The sequence below is a fragment of the Rhododendron vialii genome, chromosome 1a, assembly GCF_030253575.1.
Source record: "Rhododendron vialii isolate Sample 1 chromosome 1a, ASM3025357v1".
In the NCBI taxonomy this organism is placed as follows: Eukaryota; Viridiplantae; Streptophyta; class Magnoliopsida; order Ericales; family Ericaceae; genus Rhododendron; species Rhododendron vialii.
In genome coordinates, this window is record NC_080557.1 from 45,114,316 (window position 1) to 45,133,264 (window position 18,949).

The window sequence follows — 18,949 nt, forward strand, 5'->3', positions numbered from 1 at the left end:
ATAAATACTTAAAAATAAATATTTTTTTTCCTTAGTGGAATCCAAAATCATGATTCGAGACGGTTCAGAAAAACGGCCAATTCAATTCGATTCTCGGTCGATTTGACGATTTGAGCCAACCAGGGAGCTGGGAGAACACGACACGTGTCTCTGAAGTTCGGCAAGAATGTTATGGCAGTCCAAAATGATGGGCCAGCGGCATGCACCTTGTTCCCATCGACAACAATGTCGTCTCCGTCTCTCTCTCTCTCTCTCTCTCATCTAAGAAAGAAGATAGTAGCTAGACAATAGACAGATACTACGTACAAGTACAACCAAAGAGAGAGAGAGAGACGTGGTTTTAGAGAGAGAAGATGTTGAAGCTGCCATCTTCGTCGATGTCCTTATCGTCGTCGTCGTCGACATCATCATGCAATGCTGCGTTAATAAGGAAGCAGTGCCGATCATTCGGCGCTTCTTCTGATTCTTCTTCGAGGCTTAAGGTCTCGATACGCCGACGGAACGAGGCCGTTTCGTGCGAGGCGGCTGATTCTTCTGCTTCTTCGTCGGCTCCGCTCGTAGCCGAGACGAAGGAGAAGGACGCTGGCGGCCGCGTAGGGAAGAGTGCGGCTGATCGGCTTCGGCAGGGGAGTTTGACGGAGGACGGACTTTCTTACAAGGAGAAGTTCATAGTGAGGTGTTATGAGGTTGGGGTTAACAAGACTGCCACTGTTGAAACCATTGCTAATCTCTTGCAGGTCTCTCTCTCTCTCTCTAGATAGTTATGAATATCGCAACTGAACAGATGGTGTACCGTACCCGTTTGCTAGTGGAGTAGTTGATTAGAATTCTTCCAATTTCCCTTTGACTTGTGGCAATCCATTGGTCCAATCGCCTTTGTCCCATAGGTCATAGCTAACTCTGTTAGGTTTGTGAGTAATTATTGGTGCTTTAAATTTCAACTACAGTAGCATTTTTTTTTTTGGCAATTCGTGGATTGAATATCTGTTTGGATACAACACCCTAACTGAATTTGTACTACTGTCATATTGCATGAAAAATTATTCGGTGGAGAACTGTGACAGTGCCCAAGACATGCATCTCCATTGCCATACATTTATGTGAGGCCCAAGGCTACAAGTATGTAGGTTTCACATAGATGTGCGGTAGGAGACACACGGTGCCCAAGGACAAGGAATAATCTCTCCATATTGCATAGCGTGCTCTAAACGGCTATCGGGCTAGTGAACCAATATAGGAATGACTTGTGACGAATTCCTATATTTGTTCGGATTTCTTCTTCTGTGGCGTTCTCGTCAATTTTGTTTAATGTAGGAGGTTGGATGTAGCCATGCTCAGAGTGTGGACATGGCTGAATTAGTGATTCCAAATTAGGAATGAAAGAAATAGCGTAAAAAATTATTACACTCTTTTTTGTATTTCATTTTTATTGTAAGTCTATCCTTGCCAATTCTGTAATGTAGGAGGTTGCATGTAACCACGTTCAGAGTTTGGGATTTTCAACGGATGGATTCGGAACAACTACTACCATGAGAAAATTGCATCTCATATGGGCGACTGCTCGCATGCACATCGAAATTTATAAATACCCAGCTTGGTGAGAACTTTTGCTCCCTCATTTGTGAGTTTTGGTCACGTAATGATAGTTTCATTTAACCTCCGTAATACTTGGGACAGGAGTGATGTGGTTGAAGTAGAAACCTGGTACGAAAGCGAAGGTCCGATTTGGACTAGACGTGATTGGATTCTCAAGGACCATGCCACACGTGAAGTCATTGGTAGAGCTACGAGGTGCATTTTCAGTTTCTTAATCCTTACTATGAAGCTCGAAACTTATCCCTTCCCCTACCAGCTACCAAACAAGCCTTGTGCAGTTGTGCCCCAATCAATTGAGGCCCACTAGATGCATTGAGGCTATTATCAAACATTGTTGAGTGCACGTATCCACTGAATGTTTCTGATCCTTTAATCCATTGGACGCTATAGACCTCGTTACTTATGTGTTTCGGTCATCATGTTGCCAATTAAAGTGAACAACTTTTTGCTGTCATATGATGATATCACCTAGTTGCGCACTTGCAAGTGCGATGTGCAGTTTCATTACCATTTAGACATTTACCTTCAACCCAATGCATTGTCCAAGTTTTGGAGAAGTAGTATTCATGAAAATTCTTTCTTTTGTGGAAACTTATAGAACTGCAATGTAGGGCTCTGTAAATGTGTTTTGCCTAGATTCTCATCCAGTATCTTGAAACTCCTTACCTCAACAAGACAACAATAGCTTTCCTCATTACCATCAAATGAAGATCGGTTTAAATAGCCAACCTTATAATTCTCGTGACCATAAATGTAATTATGGTTGGGCTGTTCGAGAAACTGTACCGTAGGTACTTAAAGATCTCAAATTTCAAGATTTCCCTCCACAGGATGTTGATCATAGATTTGCTTCCTTCATTTATATAGCAGTCCAAATTTCCTACACATTTTTATGTTATTTAATTTGAAATTCAACAATATCTAATTTTTACGCAGCAAGTTTGTGATGATGAACCAACATACTAGACGACTTGAAAAAGTCAGTGATGATGTCCGAAAGGAATACTTGGGTTTCTGTCCAAGAGAACCAAGGTACAAAAAGTTTTCAAACTATGATATGACTTACTCCACTACCATATGTTTGCTAGCTTAAGCAGAATTCCTATGTTTAGATTCATTCTGCAACCAGACCAGGTTTTACTGCTTCCTTCAGCCTCTCTGCCATATTTTTCTTCCACCTTTCAAGCCCTTTCTGTTATCAACTGATGAAGCATGAAATTGAATGTGTTAGCAACTTAGAGTATCATGAAACAAAATAGGCGTTTATGCAGTTCTTGGTTGCCAAGTGAGTTTGCTCCTTTTCTGCGGTGATATTTTCATGCCTAGTAAATTTTCTTGCTTGCTTGACAAATGTTATGTTTCATCCAATGGAGGTTGACATCTGAGATAAGTACCTTTTGCCCCATTATTGGACCGGGTGACAATTAATGTCAAAACTTACCGCCAGGGGATTTTTCTACCTTAGGAATAGTACAGGTCAGACCGCTGTCCGACCCACCACTTGCTACCAGCCTTAAATGGAAGGAGCTTTTCCCGCGGAGAAGCCCTTGACCCACAGCAGAGAGAGAAGGTTGGATATATCCAAGTATTCTGTCTCATATTCCCAAGTATTTTGTTGGTCAAAACCGAGGATTCTCTTTTAAATCTAAAGTAAACAAATAAAGCCTAACGTACGAAGTATCAATTAAATTCCTTAAAATCAAGCACACTAAATCGGGTGAATCCATATACCAAATATTGTTGTCAGCTATAAGGTTTGTTTTTCAATTATTAGCATAGTCCTCTCAAGTCTTGATCTATGGCAATATAGAGAAATTATTTTTAATCAATGCTTTTGTCCTCCAATGTCTTCAACATCCATAAGATGGTTTGTCCTTATTGGTGCACATTCTTTTTGTTATGGAACTTAGGTTAGCATTCCCAGAAGAGAAAAATGGCAGTCTGAAGAAGATAGCAAAACTGGAAGATGCCGCTCAGTATTCTAGGCAAGGATTGGTGGTAAGATCATTCTATTTCTCTAGGTTGTGGCCTACTGCTTCCTCACCTACCCACATGCTTTGGAATTTGCAGCCTAGAAGAGCTGATCTGGACATGAACCAGCATGTAAACAATGTTGCCTATATCGGATGGTTTTTGGAGGTTGGTAAAGTTGAACTTCTTTATTTTCATACTAAGATTTAGCAAAAGGCACGGTCTATTTTTATCAGCCGACTCTGCTGTCCAGCTTGAATTTCCTCTATTTAGTATGAAGAACCATGCCCCTGATTGGTGGACCTTTCCCTTTTCTCTTTTAGTTTGAAAGTGAGGTTGTGAGTATATGTCTTCAGAAGAATATATGGGTGAAGGGTGAGGAGTTTCTTATGTTTTGGTTGTCTTGTCATTTCTCATTGGAATACCCAGCAAAGAACTGTTATCGTCAGTGAAACTAAAAGAAAACCAGAGAAAATGACAGACAAACCACGATTAAGACTTTCTTTCTTTCATCAGAATGCTTCCAATACTAGGCATGGAGTCCATGTCTTTTAAAGAAATGAGAGTCCGCCATGAGGTTTTATCAGGCTTTTGATCCTGTATAAAACCTATCAGATACTCATCGAACACATGGGTGCCTTCATGCCTGTTCCCATGTGTTCTTACCTCCATGCATGTTCTAATGTCTGCTGACAGTGGCGGTAGCCTTGTGCGCTGGCCCTTCTGGATTCCTATTTCGTCGGCATTGCTTAAGATCTCGTTTCCGCCTAAGTTACAGAAGCTCTTGAGAATGTAAGAATTACCCATGTCCGACGCCTGAACTGTGGCAAGGGTGACCAGTATGTGTCTGGGCTTTTCATGCTTACCTGCAGACTCACTTTATGCATGGAATGATGTACGGCACCTTGATTTTTCTTGTTTACCTGCAGACTCGCTTTATGCCTGAAATTATTTACCGACAGCGTGTAAAAACAATGTACCTCAGAGGCTTAGAAACAACAAGAAACATGTTAAGATATAGTTTTTTAGTGTCCCAAAGTACTTGAACTGAAAATTAGTGGAAATCCAATGACAAGAACTTGCAGTTGACACCTGCACAAGACTATGTAACATAGGTTTCACCAAATGGCTCTCAGAACAAATTTTGGAACATTCAATGACATGCAGCTCACTTTCTTTATTTAGCATCTAGTTGAATAACAGCAACACTTTGGCATTTTTTGTATACATGACAGAGTATGCCTCAAGAAATCATCGACAATCATGAACTAGAAACTATAACTCTAGATTACAGACGGGAATGCCAACAACATGACGTCGTTGATTCTCACACGAGTCCAGAACCAGTTGAGGATACAAAAGTTTCAGAGCTTAATGAAAGCAATGGAACGGCTGCAGCAGCTGCAGAAGGCAAAGAAGACTACTGCCAGTTCTTACATTTGTTGAGATTGTCCGGTGATGGGCTTGAAATAAACAGAGGCCGTACAGAGTGGAGAAAGAAACCAACAAGACATGCTAATCATTCAGTTTGATCTTACTCTTGCTTTCTTCTCACGCCTTCATGTTTTACTCCTAGTTCTTTATTCCTGTTGTGTCCTCTTTTCTTTTGGGTTCTTTTACCCCTCATTTGGGGTTTGTTATCTCCCATTTGCTCCAGATAGAAAGCAGATAATTATTTGAGTCTTTTCGTGCTGGCATGTAGACTTATAAACACCTTGAAATCAAAGATTGGTTGAAATTATGCTTCTGGATACTGCGTATGTCTAAAATTTTATTTTGTGAGCTTTTGGTTCTTGGTTTTTACTGATATTTGAGAGTCCTGATTGTAATGTTTGGCCTCCATAGTTTAAATGTCATGCCTCGCTTTTGCTCTCTTTTCTTCTGAATTCCAATTCCAGATTGGCTGAATTAGAAATTACTTGATGGTTGCATATTATAGTGGGCCGAAATAACCAAAGGTTCGGAGAGCTCAAAAGGGCACAAGCTGGAACCCACTGTCCAGTTGTCTCAGTTCGTCTGGAAGTCAAGGCATGCCTCAGGAAGACCCTCCGCTAGTTTGTCGAACGTTAGCCAAACCTCAGCTACCCTGCCGAACGTTTCCTCTGTTTCACATGCATGTCACTCAGTAAGCCTGTCTGTCATTCGGGAAATGTGACAGCGCTCGATGAAGTATAATCGTTCGGCGCGACCTTGCTTCGTTTGGAGAGGTTGGTTGTCGTTCGGTTAGTCGGTTACCGATCGGGGACGTATCTTCTCGGAGACGGTACTCGACCGTGGTTGTTGTGAAACATTTTGGAAGCTTCCGTTGATAGGCGAGGTCACCACTCTGACATTGATGTGTACAGTCTGCAAGCATGGGCAGGCGGCGTTCATTCATTTAATGACTCTGACATGTGACGCCATCCGAGCGTCACTACACGCGTGGGAGACACTGCCGATTTGGGCAACACTCCAAGCCTTGCCTATAATTATGAAACCACCCCTTTAACTGCAAGGGTCTGAAAAATCACTATTACGCTCCTCTCTCTCACCATACTTTCTGACTATACTTCTCTCTATCTTCTTCCTCCTCTACTTACTAACTTGTTCGTCGGAGCTTCTTTCCAGAGGAACATCTCCTCCGGTTTGCAGGTACACCCCGCCACCGCTTCATCCTTCTACGGTTCAACAACAGGAAGAGAAAGGTTCAAGAGGGTTCAAGGATGTTTCAGCCCCCACGGATATCCTTGCAGCTCACGATTCGGTTTACATATCATGCAAGAACGATACATGGAATTGGTTGAAGAATGGTAATTACATTGGGTGCTTTTATTATTTTTTGATTAATTATCATTGATTTTGAGGTGGGTCTTTTGAGTCGGCACCTGTTCAGAATTAACAGTTGTATCCCTTCCTTTCATGCTTGTTCGCAATTGACGGACGCGTTCTTTTTGAACAGTCTCCAGTTCCTCTACACGTGCATATCTCTTGTCCCCCTTTCATATGGAGATTGAATTTTCCTATCGAAGTTTTCTTTGATTTTTGTTGCATTCATGTCCATTCGTATGAGAGAGTACAAACATAACATGGTTCGACAGACCCTCCAATCATAGTGCTGCTTTGAGGGATTCCAATCACGTAATGCTAGAAAAATAGGCGTTCAATGCAAACCGTGAACACCATAGCGAGGTCAAAATCTATCTTAAGTACAAAGTGCTACACTCGTCAAAACATTTTCCAACAAAGACTCCTTCTTTGATTTGTTTTTTTAATTATTATTTATAACTCAGGTGTCCAGATCAGCTTACGTACCCCTCGATCAATTCTGAAGTTCAAACCCCACTGCCTACATGCGAAGAGCCCAATTAAAATCGAAACTATGAACCGGCTCCGAAGAAGTTAATAGTAGCAATTTCGAACCTGAACACATTTATTTTTTAGCCTAGACAGCTTTTACTAACGTACACATAACTGTCTTTGGTTTATTAAGTAGTACATAACTGTCTGTATTAAAAATCACTTTGATTCAAGAATGGCCACTTGAGTTCCATTTGACAACCTTACCAACCAGGGAGTTGGGAAAACATGACTCCTCCTCCCTCTGTAATTCGGCAAGAATTGCCATCGCAGTCGAACTGAAATTCGGCAAGAGCAGAACCATGCCCCCAAATCACCTTCCTTGTTTCTTGGTTTTTTTTTTTGTTTGGGTCAGTTTACACATACCTCAATTAATTCTGGGCTCAATCCCGCCATCAATATTGGGAAGCTCGATTAAAGCCAAAAGAGCGCAAAAGAGTTTATATTGCGTAAACAACTATCTTCGGTTTATATATACTTATAACCTGTTTGGCTGAGCACTTTTTCTTTTAGCACTTTTTGTTCTTATTAATTTTTTTTTTGCGTTTGTTAGTTTTGCGCCAAACCTTTTTTTTGAGACGAATCGGAAAAATGAAACTTTTTTACTTTAACCCAAATATTTTGAGAAATAAGTAACCCCTTTTTAGCAAAAACAAAAAAAGAAGTAAAAAAAAGGACAAAAACGAAAAGGAAAAAAAAAAGTTCTGAAAGTTGTAGTGGAACGTGTTACACGATTTTGGATAGAACTCAACTCCAAAAGTTAGCTATTGAAGTAAGGGTGCTCTCACGCTTATATTTTCTTCTTATTACTTTGGTAGTGGGACTTCACTTCACATAATGGTGTCTTATAAAAAAAAATTATCATATATCACGATTCGATTTGATTCACAGTATTTAAGGATGAGATCTCTTTAAGGATTCACAAGAAAACGACCAGGATAAAAATCAGAAACACCCCCTCATCTATCACTCTTTATCACTCACATACACCTTTTTATCTATTAAACTCATCACTTACACCCCCTCGTTTATGTTACGGTATCACTTAACCCCCTCACTCGTAATTTCCGTGAAACATTTGGATGGGGTAAGAGGAAACATGAAAAACATGTCAAATATACCCTCCATTTTGAATAATCCCTTCACAGTAGGATGGAGAGAGAGAGAGAGAGAGAGAGAGAGAGGAGGAGGAGGAGGAGGAGGACCACTGGCAACCAACTCTTCGCAAAAATTGCGACACCACTGGTCCACTATCACCGATTAATTTCGTATTTTCTTTGGAGCTATTGATACCCATTTCATCAAATCAAACACATCTAGAAGGGAATCGAAACACAAAAAACTAAGTTGGGAACCATATATTATCAAATTGAACATAAAAGACTGAAATGGATCCAAAGATCAATAATAAAGTAGAAAAACAATCTTGTATTTGGGAACAATTTCGGATCCGTTTGGAACCTATGGAAAGAAAAAGAAAAAAGAAGAAAAATAAGAGCTATTCACTAAACTTGAAATTTTTATTTTCTTCTTTCTTCTTCTTCCAATCAAACAACAAAAGGGAAATTTTTTTTAATTTTTCTTTCTTTTCCCTGAGTTCCAAAAAGAGCCTTCGACTCCAAAGAATAATAATAGAGCAGACAAAAAAAGCCCACTTAATGCAGGAGACTCTAAGAATGGCAACGAGACGGTTTTTTGCGTATCCCGACTTGACTCGAAAATTATTACCCGATCCCGGCTCGGTATTTTTTGGGTACCCCGTTCCCGTCCTGATCAGGGAAAGGGTTTACCCGCCCCGTTCAGCTCCATAAAAAATTTAAAAAATTCTAATCTAAAAGCAAATTACGAGTAAAAGAAAATAAGTATAAATAAAGTGTTAGCTTAGTATGAAGGTAAGAATATAAAGGCTTTTTAGTATAATAATAATACGATTAGGGTAAAAATTTAAAATTTGAAGTATTATTGATAATTAGATTAGGATAAAAGTATAATTTTATAAATAAATATATTTCGAGGCGGGATACTATCACCCCGAACCCGGCCGGATTTCAGTATTTTTACCCCGACCCGATGCCGGAGAAGGTGGTGGAAAACCCGCTCTGAACCGAACGGGGCAAGGCAGGTTCTGGGTGGGGTAGGGCGGATCCGAGTGGGTACCACGTGGTGCCCGTTTAGCGAATCCGAGCCGTCCATTGCATTTTTGGACAGCTCGGATTTGGAGAGAGAAAGTGTGAGGATGAGAGGAGAGAGAGGATTTCCATCTGAACTGTCTGAAAGTGTATTGGACGGCCTGAATGTGCCAAACGGGTACCACTTGTGATACCGGCAAAGAAAAATTTCTCCAACCAGGGAGTTGGCTGAACACGACACGTGTCTCGGAAGTTCGGCAAGAATGTCATCAGAAGTCCAAAACCACTGGCTCATCGACAACGATGTCTCTTCTCTCATCTAAGAAAGAAGATAGACAGATAGACAGATACTACGTACAACCACAGAGAGAGAGAGAGAGAGAGAGAGAGAGAGGGAGCGACGTGGTTTTAAAGAGAAAAGATGATGTTGCTGGCACCTTCGTCGACGTCCTTATCGTCCTCGTCGTCATCATGCAATGCTGCGTTAATAAGGAAGGAGTGCCGATTATTCGGCGCTTCGAGGCTCACGATCTCGATACGCCGACAAAACGACGCGGTTTCATGCGAGGCGGCTGATTCTTCTTCTGCTTCTTCGTGGACGGCTCCGATTGTAGCCGAGACGAAGGAGAAGGACGCCGGCGGCGGCGTAGGGAAGAGCGCGGCTTACCGGCTTCGGCAGGGGAGTTTGACGGAGGACGGACTTTCTTATAAGGAGAAGTTCATAGTGCGGTGTTATGAGGTTGGGACTAACAAAACTGCCACTGTTGAAACCATCGCTAATCTCTTGCAGGTAGAGCTCTCTCTCTCTCTCTCTCTCTCTCTCTCTCTCTCTCTCTCTCCTTATGAACAAAGGGGAAAAAACATACTCGGATGTATTTTTAACACATTTCAATACACTTTTCACACAATTTTATACACTTTTTCACATATTCAAAACACATTTTAAACCTTAATAATAACCCATTGGATTAACTTGAGCATTTTCCTTTATTGAAATCTATCGAAATTCTTTATACACTTCGATTAGTTCGATATGAGGGAAATTAGATTTTAATTTATGTAGTTTCACCAATTCATTTAGAAGAACATTTTTTATTTTATTTTTTGATCCGCTAGAAGAGCATATCATATATCCAAAATCCAAATTATTCGTACATAACTTCATAAAGTTTAGATGAGCAAATTCGTGTATGTTTTGTTTCTAATCATCATCCGGGTCTGAACTAACTTGCGTACACCTCAATTGATACATCCTAAATTAACGACAGATCAAACTTCCTACACCCCAAAATATGAAAATTTGGCTTTCATGAGCAAATCGTGGACGTTCACAATTGGATTTGCTAGTGGAGTAGTTGATTAGAATTCTTCCAATTTCCCTTTGACTTGTTGAAATCCATCGGTTCAATCACCTTTGTCCCATAGGCCATAGCTACTAAGAGTAAGTTCACTGGCGCAGGTAAACTAGCTTTATAGCTATTTTATCTCACCAAAAGAAGAAAAATATTTCTACAACAAAGTAGATAAACATAGAGGTAAAATGTATTTATGAACAGTGTTTCGGCACTTTTACCTATCTATTATTCATCAGGTATGTAATTTATAATATTATTTTCTCTCTCCTCTCTCCATCCCTCTCTCTCTTCCTCTTTCTTCTTTTTTTAAAAAAAAATTGCACTTTGGTGCACTGTTGGAGAAAGAAAGAAAATATGTTTTAATAGAGGATATGTTAAATAGGTAGTATTGGTATAGTGTTGAAAGAAATGTGAGTAGGTAAAATAAAAAATGTGCATTATTCACAAGTTTTTTTTACCTAATTATTGATAAACTTGCTCTAAGCTGCAACTTGGCCCTTATTTAACGAAAAATTCTAACACCACACCCATTCACACACTCACACTCACAATAAGGGTGGGGCCCACACACACTGGGTGTGTAGTGTGTGCGGGCTCCACCCTTGTTGTGAGTGTGGGTGTGTGATTGGGTGTGTAAATGGATGTGGTGAAAGAATGATTGTTATTTAACTCCCCCATTTAACTCTGTTAGGTTTGTGATTAATTATTGATGCTCCAAGCCCTCATTCTCCACCGCACATTGTGGTGAGATCCACACATTTTGCCTTAGTTCCCACCACAGAGGGGGGGAAAACTTAGTTGGATTATTAGTTAGGCAAATGCGAACGGTTGCCCCTGGGGCACAAGAAAAAACATGTTAAATGAGCTAAAATGTTGGTAAACACCATTTTAACTTGTAAAGATACTTAATTGCACTGGTAAATGAGGAGTTCTCCAACTACTTGTATTAAATATAGTTGTATCAACCGGTGATAGTGACAAATCTACCCCCGTTTTTTGTTTCAAAAATTAAACTCAAGGTTTATGTTTGCTATATATTCACATATCCACATAATAAATGACTGAAATTTTCTTGGATAAATAAGAACGGAATAGTATTGGTTGCTATATATTCACATATCCACATAATAAATGACTGAAATTTTCTTGGATAAATAAGAACGGGATAGTATTGGTGGGCAATTGCTTGTAACAATTTGTTTTTTAATGAGTTTTTTTTTATTGAGCTCCTTACTCGTTTGGCCTATTTTGGCCAAATGATCCAAATGGATTACTTTTTTTATCCTTGTTCAATTTTTTTCCGCAGTTATTAGTTTTGCATTAATTTTTTGTGAATTATTACTTTGTTATGATGAGAGTAATCTATAAAGTAAAAAATTAACATCAAAACCCGATCTCTTTTTTTAAAAAAATAAAGACGAAAACAAGCTACTCATTGGCTTATTTTGTTTTTATTAAAAAAAAAGAGTTTCGATAGTAATTTAAAAATTTTTAGATTTCTCTCGTCATGACGACATAATAATCTACAAAAAATTAAAGAAAAACTAAAAAATGCCAAAAAAAATTGAATAAAAACAAAAAAAAAATCCATTTTGTAAGGTTGAGGATGAGGAGGATGACAAGGGGTAGCGCTCATCCCTCCTCCTCCTCCTCTCTCTCTCTCTCTCTCTCTTCCTGAAAATATCCTATTCTCTGATTATAGATTGCTTGTTTTTGTTTTTCTCCATTTTTTTTTTTAGTTTATCTTCCTGTAAAAAAACTAGAACGGAACAAATTATATTTGAGTATAGGGGTACTACTAGAAACTACTCCTCAGAATTTCAATCACATGCATTTAAGGTTGTTTATTAGCCCAAACTAATATTGTTGTTGATTAAACCATTAATGTCGAGTGTAGTAGATACAAGATTGATTAGCATTACTCATGAGAAGACAATCAATACAAAGCATATTAAGGATAAGCACATCATTTATGGTTACTAAACTAATACTCTAAACTTATGCCTCAGGCTGCTTGTTAGCAGGACCGAGTTAGGCAAACCATTTTTTTCCTTTCCATAAAAAAATTTTGGGAAAAAAATTGAAATAGTCCCTATAGTTAAGTATTTGTGTCAATTTGGTCCCTGTAGTTGTAATTGGTTTGATTTACACTCTGTACTTTTCATTTTGTTTCAATTTGGTCCAATTATTAACTTCTGTTAGTCCGTCGTTAGTCCTTTAAACAACAAAATTATATGGCCCCCTTTTTTGAGGTTAAAATAGACTCGTTCGGCTAAATAAGCCAACTGGCTTATTTTTTTATCCTTATTAAAAAAAATCGTATTTGTTAGTTTTTCGTCAATTTTTTTGGAGTTATTGCATCGTTATGACAAGATAAATCTAAAAAGTAAAAAATTATGATCGAAATCCAATTTTTTTTGAATAAAGACCAAAAAATTGGCTTATTGACTTATTTTTGTCTTTATTCAAAAAAATTAGGTTTCGATCATAATTTTTTACTTTTTAGATTTCTCTCGTTATGACAATGCAATAATTTCTAAAAAAATGACGAAAAACTAACAAATACGAAAAAAAATTGAATAAGGACAAAAAAATAAGCCAGTCGGCTTATTTAGCTGAATAGGGTTACTCATTTTCCTCTTGCCCTAATATACCTTTGAACCAAAACACAACTCATTCTTCCATTCTCCATTGATAAGGAGGCACTTGGGAAGAAATTTGGTTATAATTTTCTACAAAAAGTTGCCATCGAATTCAGCATTTTCATGATCAGTCATGAGGCATCATAACCACTGATATTGTCTACATGTTCAACTTGTGGACAAATACTAAGATACCTTATTTTTCTGCATAGTACTGAAAATGCACATAGAACCATGTCCAAAAGTCACAACATGATAAATAACCATGTCCAAAAGTCAAAATATTATATAAACACAGTTCCAAATTTACCATGTCATAACCTAATAGATAGACATAACAAACCACTCAACTAGGTTACAATAAACTTAACTTAATAGCCCAAGTGGTTATAAAAAATAGTGCCCTGTCATTCCATTCATTTTCCTATACTTGGCCCATGCACTGATTCCTGACTAGGAATGTTGAAAAATAAACCTAAGCCAATTTTTTTGTCTTTATTAAAAAAAATTGAATTTCAATAATAATTTTTTACTTTTTAAATTCTTCTCGTCATGACAATGCAATAACCTCCAAAAAAATTGACGAAAAACTAAAAAATACGAAAAAAAAATTTGAATAAGGAAAAAAAAATAAGGAAGTTGGCTTATTTAGCCGAACGGATCTGTTTTAACCCCAAAAAATGGGGCCATATGATTTTGCAATTTAAAGGACTAACGGCGGACTAATGAAAGTTAGTAATTGGATCGAATTGAAACAAAATGGAAAGTACAGAGTGTAAATCGAGCCAATTATAACTACAGAGACCAAATTGACACGAACACTTAACTACAAGGACTATTACAATTTTTTTCCCAAAATTTTTTTATGCAAGTCACTCTAAATTTCTAGCATTTTTTTTTAGCAATTCATGGGTTGAATCTCTTTCTTGGCTGTTTGGATACAACACCTAACTGAATTTGTACTGTCATATTGCATGAAAAATTATTCAGTGGGGCACAGTGATGGTGCCCCTTGCCACACATTTATGTGAGGCCTATGTAGGTTCCACATGGATGTGCGGTAGGAGACGCTCGGTGCCCAAGTGGTGCCCAGGGGCAAGGAATAATCTCCCCATATTGCATTGCGTACTTTAAACAACTGTCGGGCTAGTGAACCAATATAGGAATGACTTATGACGAATTCCTATATTTGTCCGGATTACTTTTTCTGTTACGTTCTTGTCAATTTGTTTAATCTAGGAGGTTGGATGTAGCCACGCTCAGAGTGTGGGCATGGCTGAATTAGTGATTCCAAATTAGGAATGAAAGAAATAGGGGAAAAAACTTAGTATGACTCTTTTTTGTATTTCATTAATTTGCTGCAAGTCTGTAGCCTTGTTAATTCTGTAATGCAGGAGGTTGCATGTAACCACCCTCAGAGTTTGGGATTTTCAACGGATGGATTTGGAACGACTACTACCATGAGAAAATTGCATCTCATATGGGCGACTGCTCGCATGCACATTGAAATTTATAAATACCCAGCTTGGTGAGAACTTTTGCTCCCTCATTCGTGGATTTTGGTCATGTAATTTTAGTTTTTATTTAACTTCCTTAATACTTGGGACAGGAGTGATGTGGTTGAAGTTGAATCCTGGTTCGAAAGCAAAGGTGAGATTGGGATTAGACGTGATTGGATTCTCAAGGACTATGCTACTCAAGAAGTCCTTGGGAGGGCTACGAGGTGCATTTCAGTTTCTTAATCCTTACTACTATGAAGCTCGAAACTTATCCCTTCCCCTACCAGCTACCAAACAAATCTCGTGAAGTTGTGCCCCAATCAATTGAGGTCCGCTAGATGCATTGAGGCTATCATCAAGCATTGTTGAGTGCATATATCCACTGAATGTTTCCGATCCTTTAATCCATTGGATGCTATAGACCTCATAACTTATGTGCTTGGGTCATCATGTTGCCAACTAAAGCGAATAACTTTTTTGCTGCCATATGATGTTATCACCTAGTTGTGCACTCACAAGTGCGATGTGCAGTTTCATTACCATTTAGACATTTACCTTCGACCCAATGCATTGTCCGAGTTTTGGAGTAGTAGTATTCATGAAAATTCTTTCTTTTGTGGAAACTTATAGAACTGCAATGTAGGGCTCTGTAAATGTGTTTTGCCTAGATTCTCATCCAGTATCTTGAAACTCCTTACCTCAACAAGACAACAATAGCTTTCCTCATTACCATCAAATGAAGATCGGTTTAAATAGCCAACCTTATACTTCTCGTGACCATAAATGTAATTAGGGTTGGGCTGTTCGAGAAACTGTACCTTAGGTACTTAAAGATCACAAATTTCAAGATTTCCCTCCATGGGATGTTGATCATAGATTTGCTTCCTTCGTTTATATAGCAGTTCAAATTTCCTACACATTTTTATGTTATTTAATTTGGAATTCAACAATGTCTAACTTTAACTGCAGCAAGTTTGTGATGATGAACCAACATACTAGACGACTTGAAAAAGTCAGTGATGATGTCCGAAAGGAATATTTGGGTTTCTGTCCAAGAAAACCAAGGTACAAAAAGTTTTCAAACTATGATATGACTTACTCCACTACCATATGTTTGCTAGCTTAAGCAGAATTTCCTATGTTTAGATTCATTCTGGAACCAGACCAGGTTTTACTGCTTCCTTCGGCCCCTCTGCCATATTTTTCTTACACCTTTCAAGCCTTTTCTGTTATCAACTGATGAGGCATGAAATTGAATGTGTTAGCAACTTAGAGTATCATGAAACAAAATAGGCATTTATGCTCTTCTTGCTTGCCAAGTGAGTTTGCTCCTTTTAATTCTGCGGTGGAATTTTCGTGCCCATTAAATTTTCTTGCTTGCTTGACAAATGTTACGTTTCATCCAATGGAGGTTGACATCTGAGATAAGTACCTTTTGCCCCATTATTGGACCGGGTGACAATTAATGTCAAAACTTACCAACGGGATTTTTCTACCTTAGGAATGGTACAGGTCAGACCACTGTTCGACCCACCACTTGCTACCAGCCTTAAATGGAAGGAGCTTTTCCCGCGGAGAAGCCTTGACCCACAGCAGAGAGAGAAGGATATATCCAAGTATTCTGTCTCATATTCCCAAGTATTTTGTTGGTCAAAACCGAGGATTCTCTTTTAAATCTAAAGTAAACAAATAAAGCCTAATGTACGAAGTATCAATTAAATTCCTAAAAATCAAGCACACTAAATCGGGTGAATCCATATACCAAATATTGTTGTCAGCTATAAGGTTTGTTTTTCAATTATTAGCATAATCCTCTCAAGTCTTGATATATGGCAATCTAGAGAAATTATTTTTAATCAATGCTTTTGTCCTCCAATGTCTTCAACATGCATAAGATGGTTTGTCCTTATTGGTGCACATTCTTTTTGTTATGGAACTTAGGTTAGCATTCCCAGAAGAGAAAAATGGCAGTCTGAAGAAGATAGCAAAACTGGAAGATGCCGCTCAGTATTCTCGGCAAGGATTGGTGGTAAGATCATTCTATTTCTCTAGGTTGTGGCCTACTGCTTCCTCACCTACCCACATGCTTTGGAATTTGCAGCCTAGAAGAGCTGATCTGGACATGAACCAGCATGTAAACAATGTTGCCTATATCGGATGGTTTTTGGAGGTTGGTAAAGTTGAACTTCTTTGTATTTTCATACTAAGATTTAGCAAAAGGCACGGTCTATTTGAATCAGCCGACTCTGCTGTCTGGCTTGAATTTCCTCGTTATTTAGTATGAAGAACCATGCCCCTGATTGGTGGACCTTTCCCTTTTCTCTTCTACTTTGAAAGTGAGGTTGTGAGTATATGTCTTTAGAAGAATATTTGGGTGAAGGGTGAGGAGTTTCTTATGTTTTGGTTGTCTTGTCATTTCTCATTGGAATACCCAGCAAAGAACTGTTATAGTCAGTGAAACTAAAAGAAAACCAGAGAAAATGACAGACAAACCACGATTAAGACTTTCTTTCTTTCATCAGAATGCTTCCCATACTAGGCATGAAGTGCATGTCTTTTGAAGAAATGAGAGTCCGCCATGAGGTTTTATCAGGCTTTTGGTCCTGAATAAAACCTATCAGATACTCATCGAACACATGGGCGCCTTCATGCCTGTTCCCATGTGTTCTTGCCTCCATGCATGTTCTAATGTCCGCTGACAGTGGCGGTAGCCTTGTGCGCTGGCCCTTCTGGATTCCTATTTCGTCGGCATTGCTTTGAGATCTCGTTTCCGCCTAAGTTACAGAAGCTCTTGAGAATGTAAGAATTACCCATGTCCGACGCTTGAACTGTGGTAAGGGTGACCAGTATGTGTCTGGGCTTTTCATGTATACCTGCAGACTCACTTTATGCATGGAATGATGTACGGCACCTTGATTTTTCTTGTTTACCTGCAGACTCACTTTATGCCTGAAATTATTTACTGACAGCTTGTAAAAACAATGTACCTCAGAGGCTTAGAAACAACAAGAAACATGTTAAGATATAGTAATTTTTTTAGTGTCCCAAAGTACTTGAACTGAAAATTAGAGGAAATCCAATGACAAGAACTCGCAGTTGACACCTGCACAATAAGTACTATGTAACATAGGTTTCACCAAATGGCTCTCAGAACAAATTTTGGAACATTCCATGACATGCAGCTCACTTTCTTTATTTGGCATCTAGTTGAATAACAGCAACACTTTGGCATTTTTTGTATACATGACAGAGTATGCCTCAAGAAATCATCGACAATCATGAACTAGAAACTATAACTCTAGATTACAAACGGGAATGCCAACAACATGACGTCATTGATTCTCACACGAGTCCAGAACCAGTTGAGGATACAAAAGTTTCAGAGCTTAATGGAAGCAACGGAACGGCTGCAGCAGCTGCAGAAGGCAAAGAAGACTACTGCCAGTTCTTACATTTGTTGAGATTGTCCGGTGATGGGCTTGAAATAAACAGAGGCCGTACAGAGTGGAGAAAGAAACCAACAAGAGATGCTAATCATTCAGTTTGATCTTACTCTTGCTTTCTTCTCACGCCTTCATGTTTTACTCCTAGTTCTTTATTCCTGTTGTGTCCTCTTTTCTTTTGGGTTCTTTTACCCCTCATTTGGTGTGTGTTATCTCCCATTTGCTCCAGATAGAGAGCAGATAATTATTTGAGTCTTTTCGTGCTGGCATGTAGACTTATAAACACCTTGAAATCAAAGATTGGTTGAAATTATGCTTCTGGATACTGCGTATGTCTAAAATTTTATTTTGTGAGCTTTTGGTTCTTGGTTTTTACTGATATTTGAGAGTCCTGATTGTAATGTTTGGCCTCCGTAGTTTAAAGGGCAAATTTTTGTAGTCGTCCCTCTAGTTTTACAGTTGTCTCAATTTTGTCCCTCTAATTTCAATCCTTGTAGTTTGTTTTACGTTCTAAATTGGTAAAATCGTTAACACCATTAATGAAACTAACGGAAAAAATATGATTAAAAAATTAAGTGCTCCAATTTTCAATCCAGTTGAACTAGTGCAAAGATCTTATTTTTTTGATCATTTTATCCTAGATGGTCGTAATGAATTTTTGCCTCTAAAGCCTTTTAATGAGCACCCGAAGACTCGTTATTTAGTTTCAGGACTCTCTTAGGGTGCTCATTGAAAAGCCTTAGAGCCAAAAATCCATTATGACCATTTAAGATAAAATGATCAGAAAAATAAGATATTCGCACCGGTTCAACCGGATTGAAAATTGAAGCACTTAATTTTTTAATCATATTTTTTCTGTTAGTTTCATTAACGGTGTTAACGATTTTACCAATTTTAAATGTAAAACAAACTACAGGGACGAAATTAAGACAATTGAAACTAGAGGGACGAAATTAAGACAATCATAAAACTAGAGGG

General features: G+C 38.4%; 2 protein-coding genes across 7 annotated transcripts; both read left to right on the top strand.

Annotated features, from left to right (window-relative positions):
• The first annotated feature begins 231 nt into the window (after positions 1 to 231).
• LOC131320076 (oleoyl-acyl carrier protein thioesterase, chloroplastic-like) lies at positions 232 to 5,415 on the top strand. Of its 4 annotated transcripts, XM_058350657.1 has the most exons (8): positions 233 to 737; positions 1,464 to 1,597; positions 1,678 to 1,791; positions 2,533 to 2,628; positions 3,507 to 3,594; positions 3,667 to 3,735; positions 4,803 to 4,923; positions 4,972 to 5,413. In XM_058350657.1, the coding sequence occupies exons 1-8, from the start codon at positions 354 to 356 to the stop codon at positions 5,097 to 5,099; spliced, it is 1,134 nt and encodes a 377-aa protein (XP_058206640.1). In that variant the 5' UTR covers positions 233 to 353; the 3' UTR covers positions 5,100 to 5,413. The 4 variants fall into 4 exon arrangements, with proteins under 4 accessions (XP_058206656.1, XP_058206640.1, XP_058206631.1 ...); XM_058350648.1 differs by having other exon boundaries at positions 4,803 to 5,413; XM_058350666.1 differs by lacking the exon at positions 2,533 to 2,628 and having other exon boundaries at positions 234 to 737; positions 4,803 to 5,413.
• A 3,941-nt stretch (positions 5,416 to 9,356) lies between these two features.
• Positions 9,357 to 18,296, top strand: LOC131320106 (oleoyl-acyl carrier protein thioesterase, chloroplastic-like). Of its 3 annotated transcripts, none has more exons than XM_058350704.1 (7): positions 9,357 to 9,822; positions 14,424 to 14,557; positions 14,639 to 14,752; positions 15,498 to 15,593; positions 16,470 to 16,557; positions 16,630 to 16,698; positions 17,779 to 18,296. In XM_058350704.1, the coding sequence occupies exons 1-7, from the start codon at positions 9,454 to 9,456 to the stop codon at positions 18,073 to 18,075; spliced, it is 1,167 nt and encodes a 388-aa protein (XP_058206687.1). In that variant the 5' UTR covers positions 9,357 to 9,453; the 3' UTR covers positions 18,076 to 18,296. The 3 variants fall into 3 exon arrangements, with proteins under 3 accessions (XP_058206687.1, XP_058206678.1, XP_058206689.1); XM_058350695.1 differs by having other exon boundaries at positions 14,639 to 14,751; positions 15,494 to 15,593; XM_058350706.1 differs by lacking the exon at positions 15,498 to 15,593.
• Positions 18,297 to 18,949: the final 653 nt, after the last annotated feature.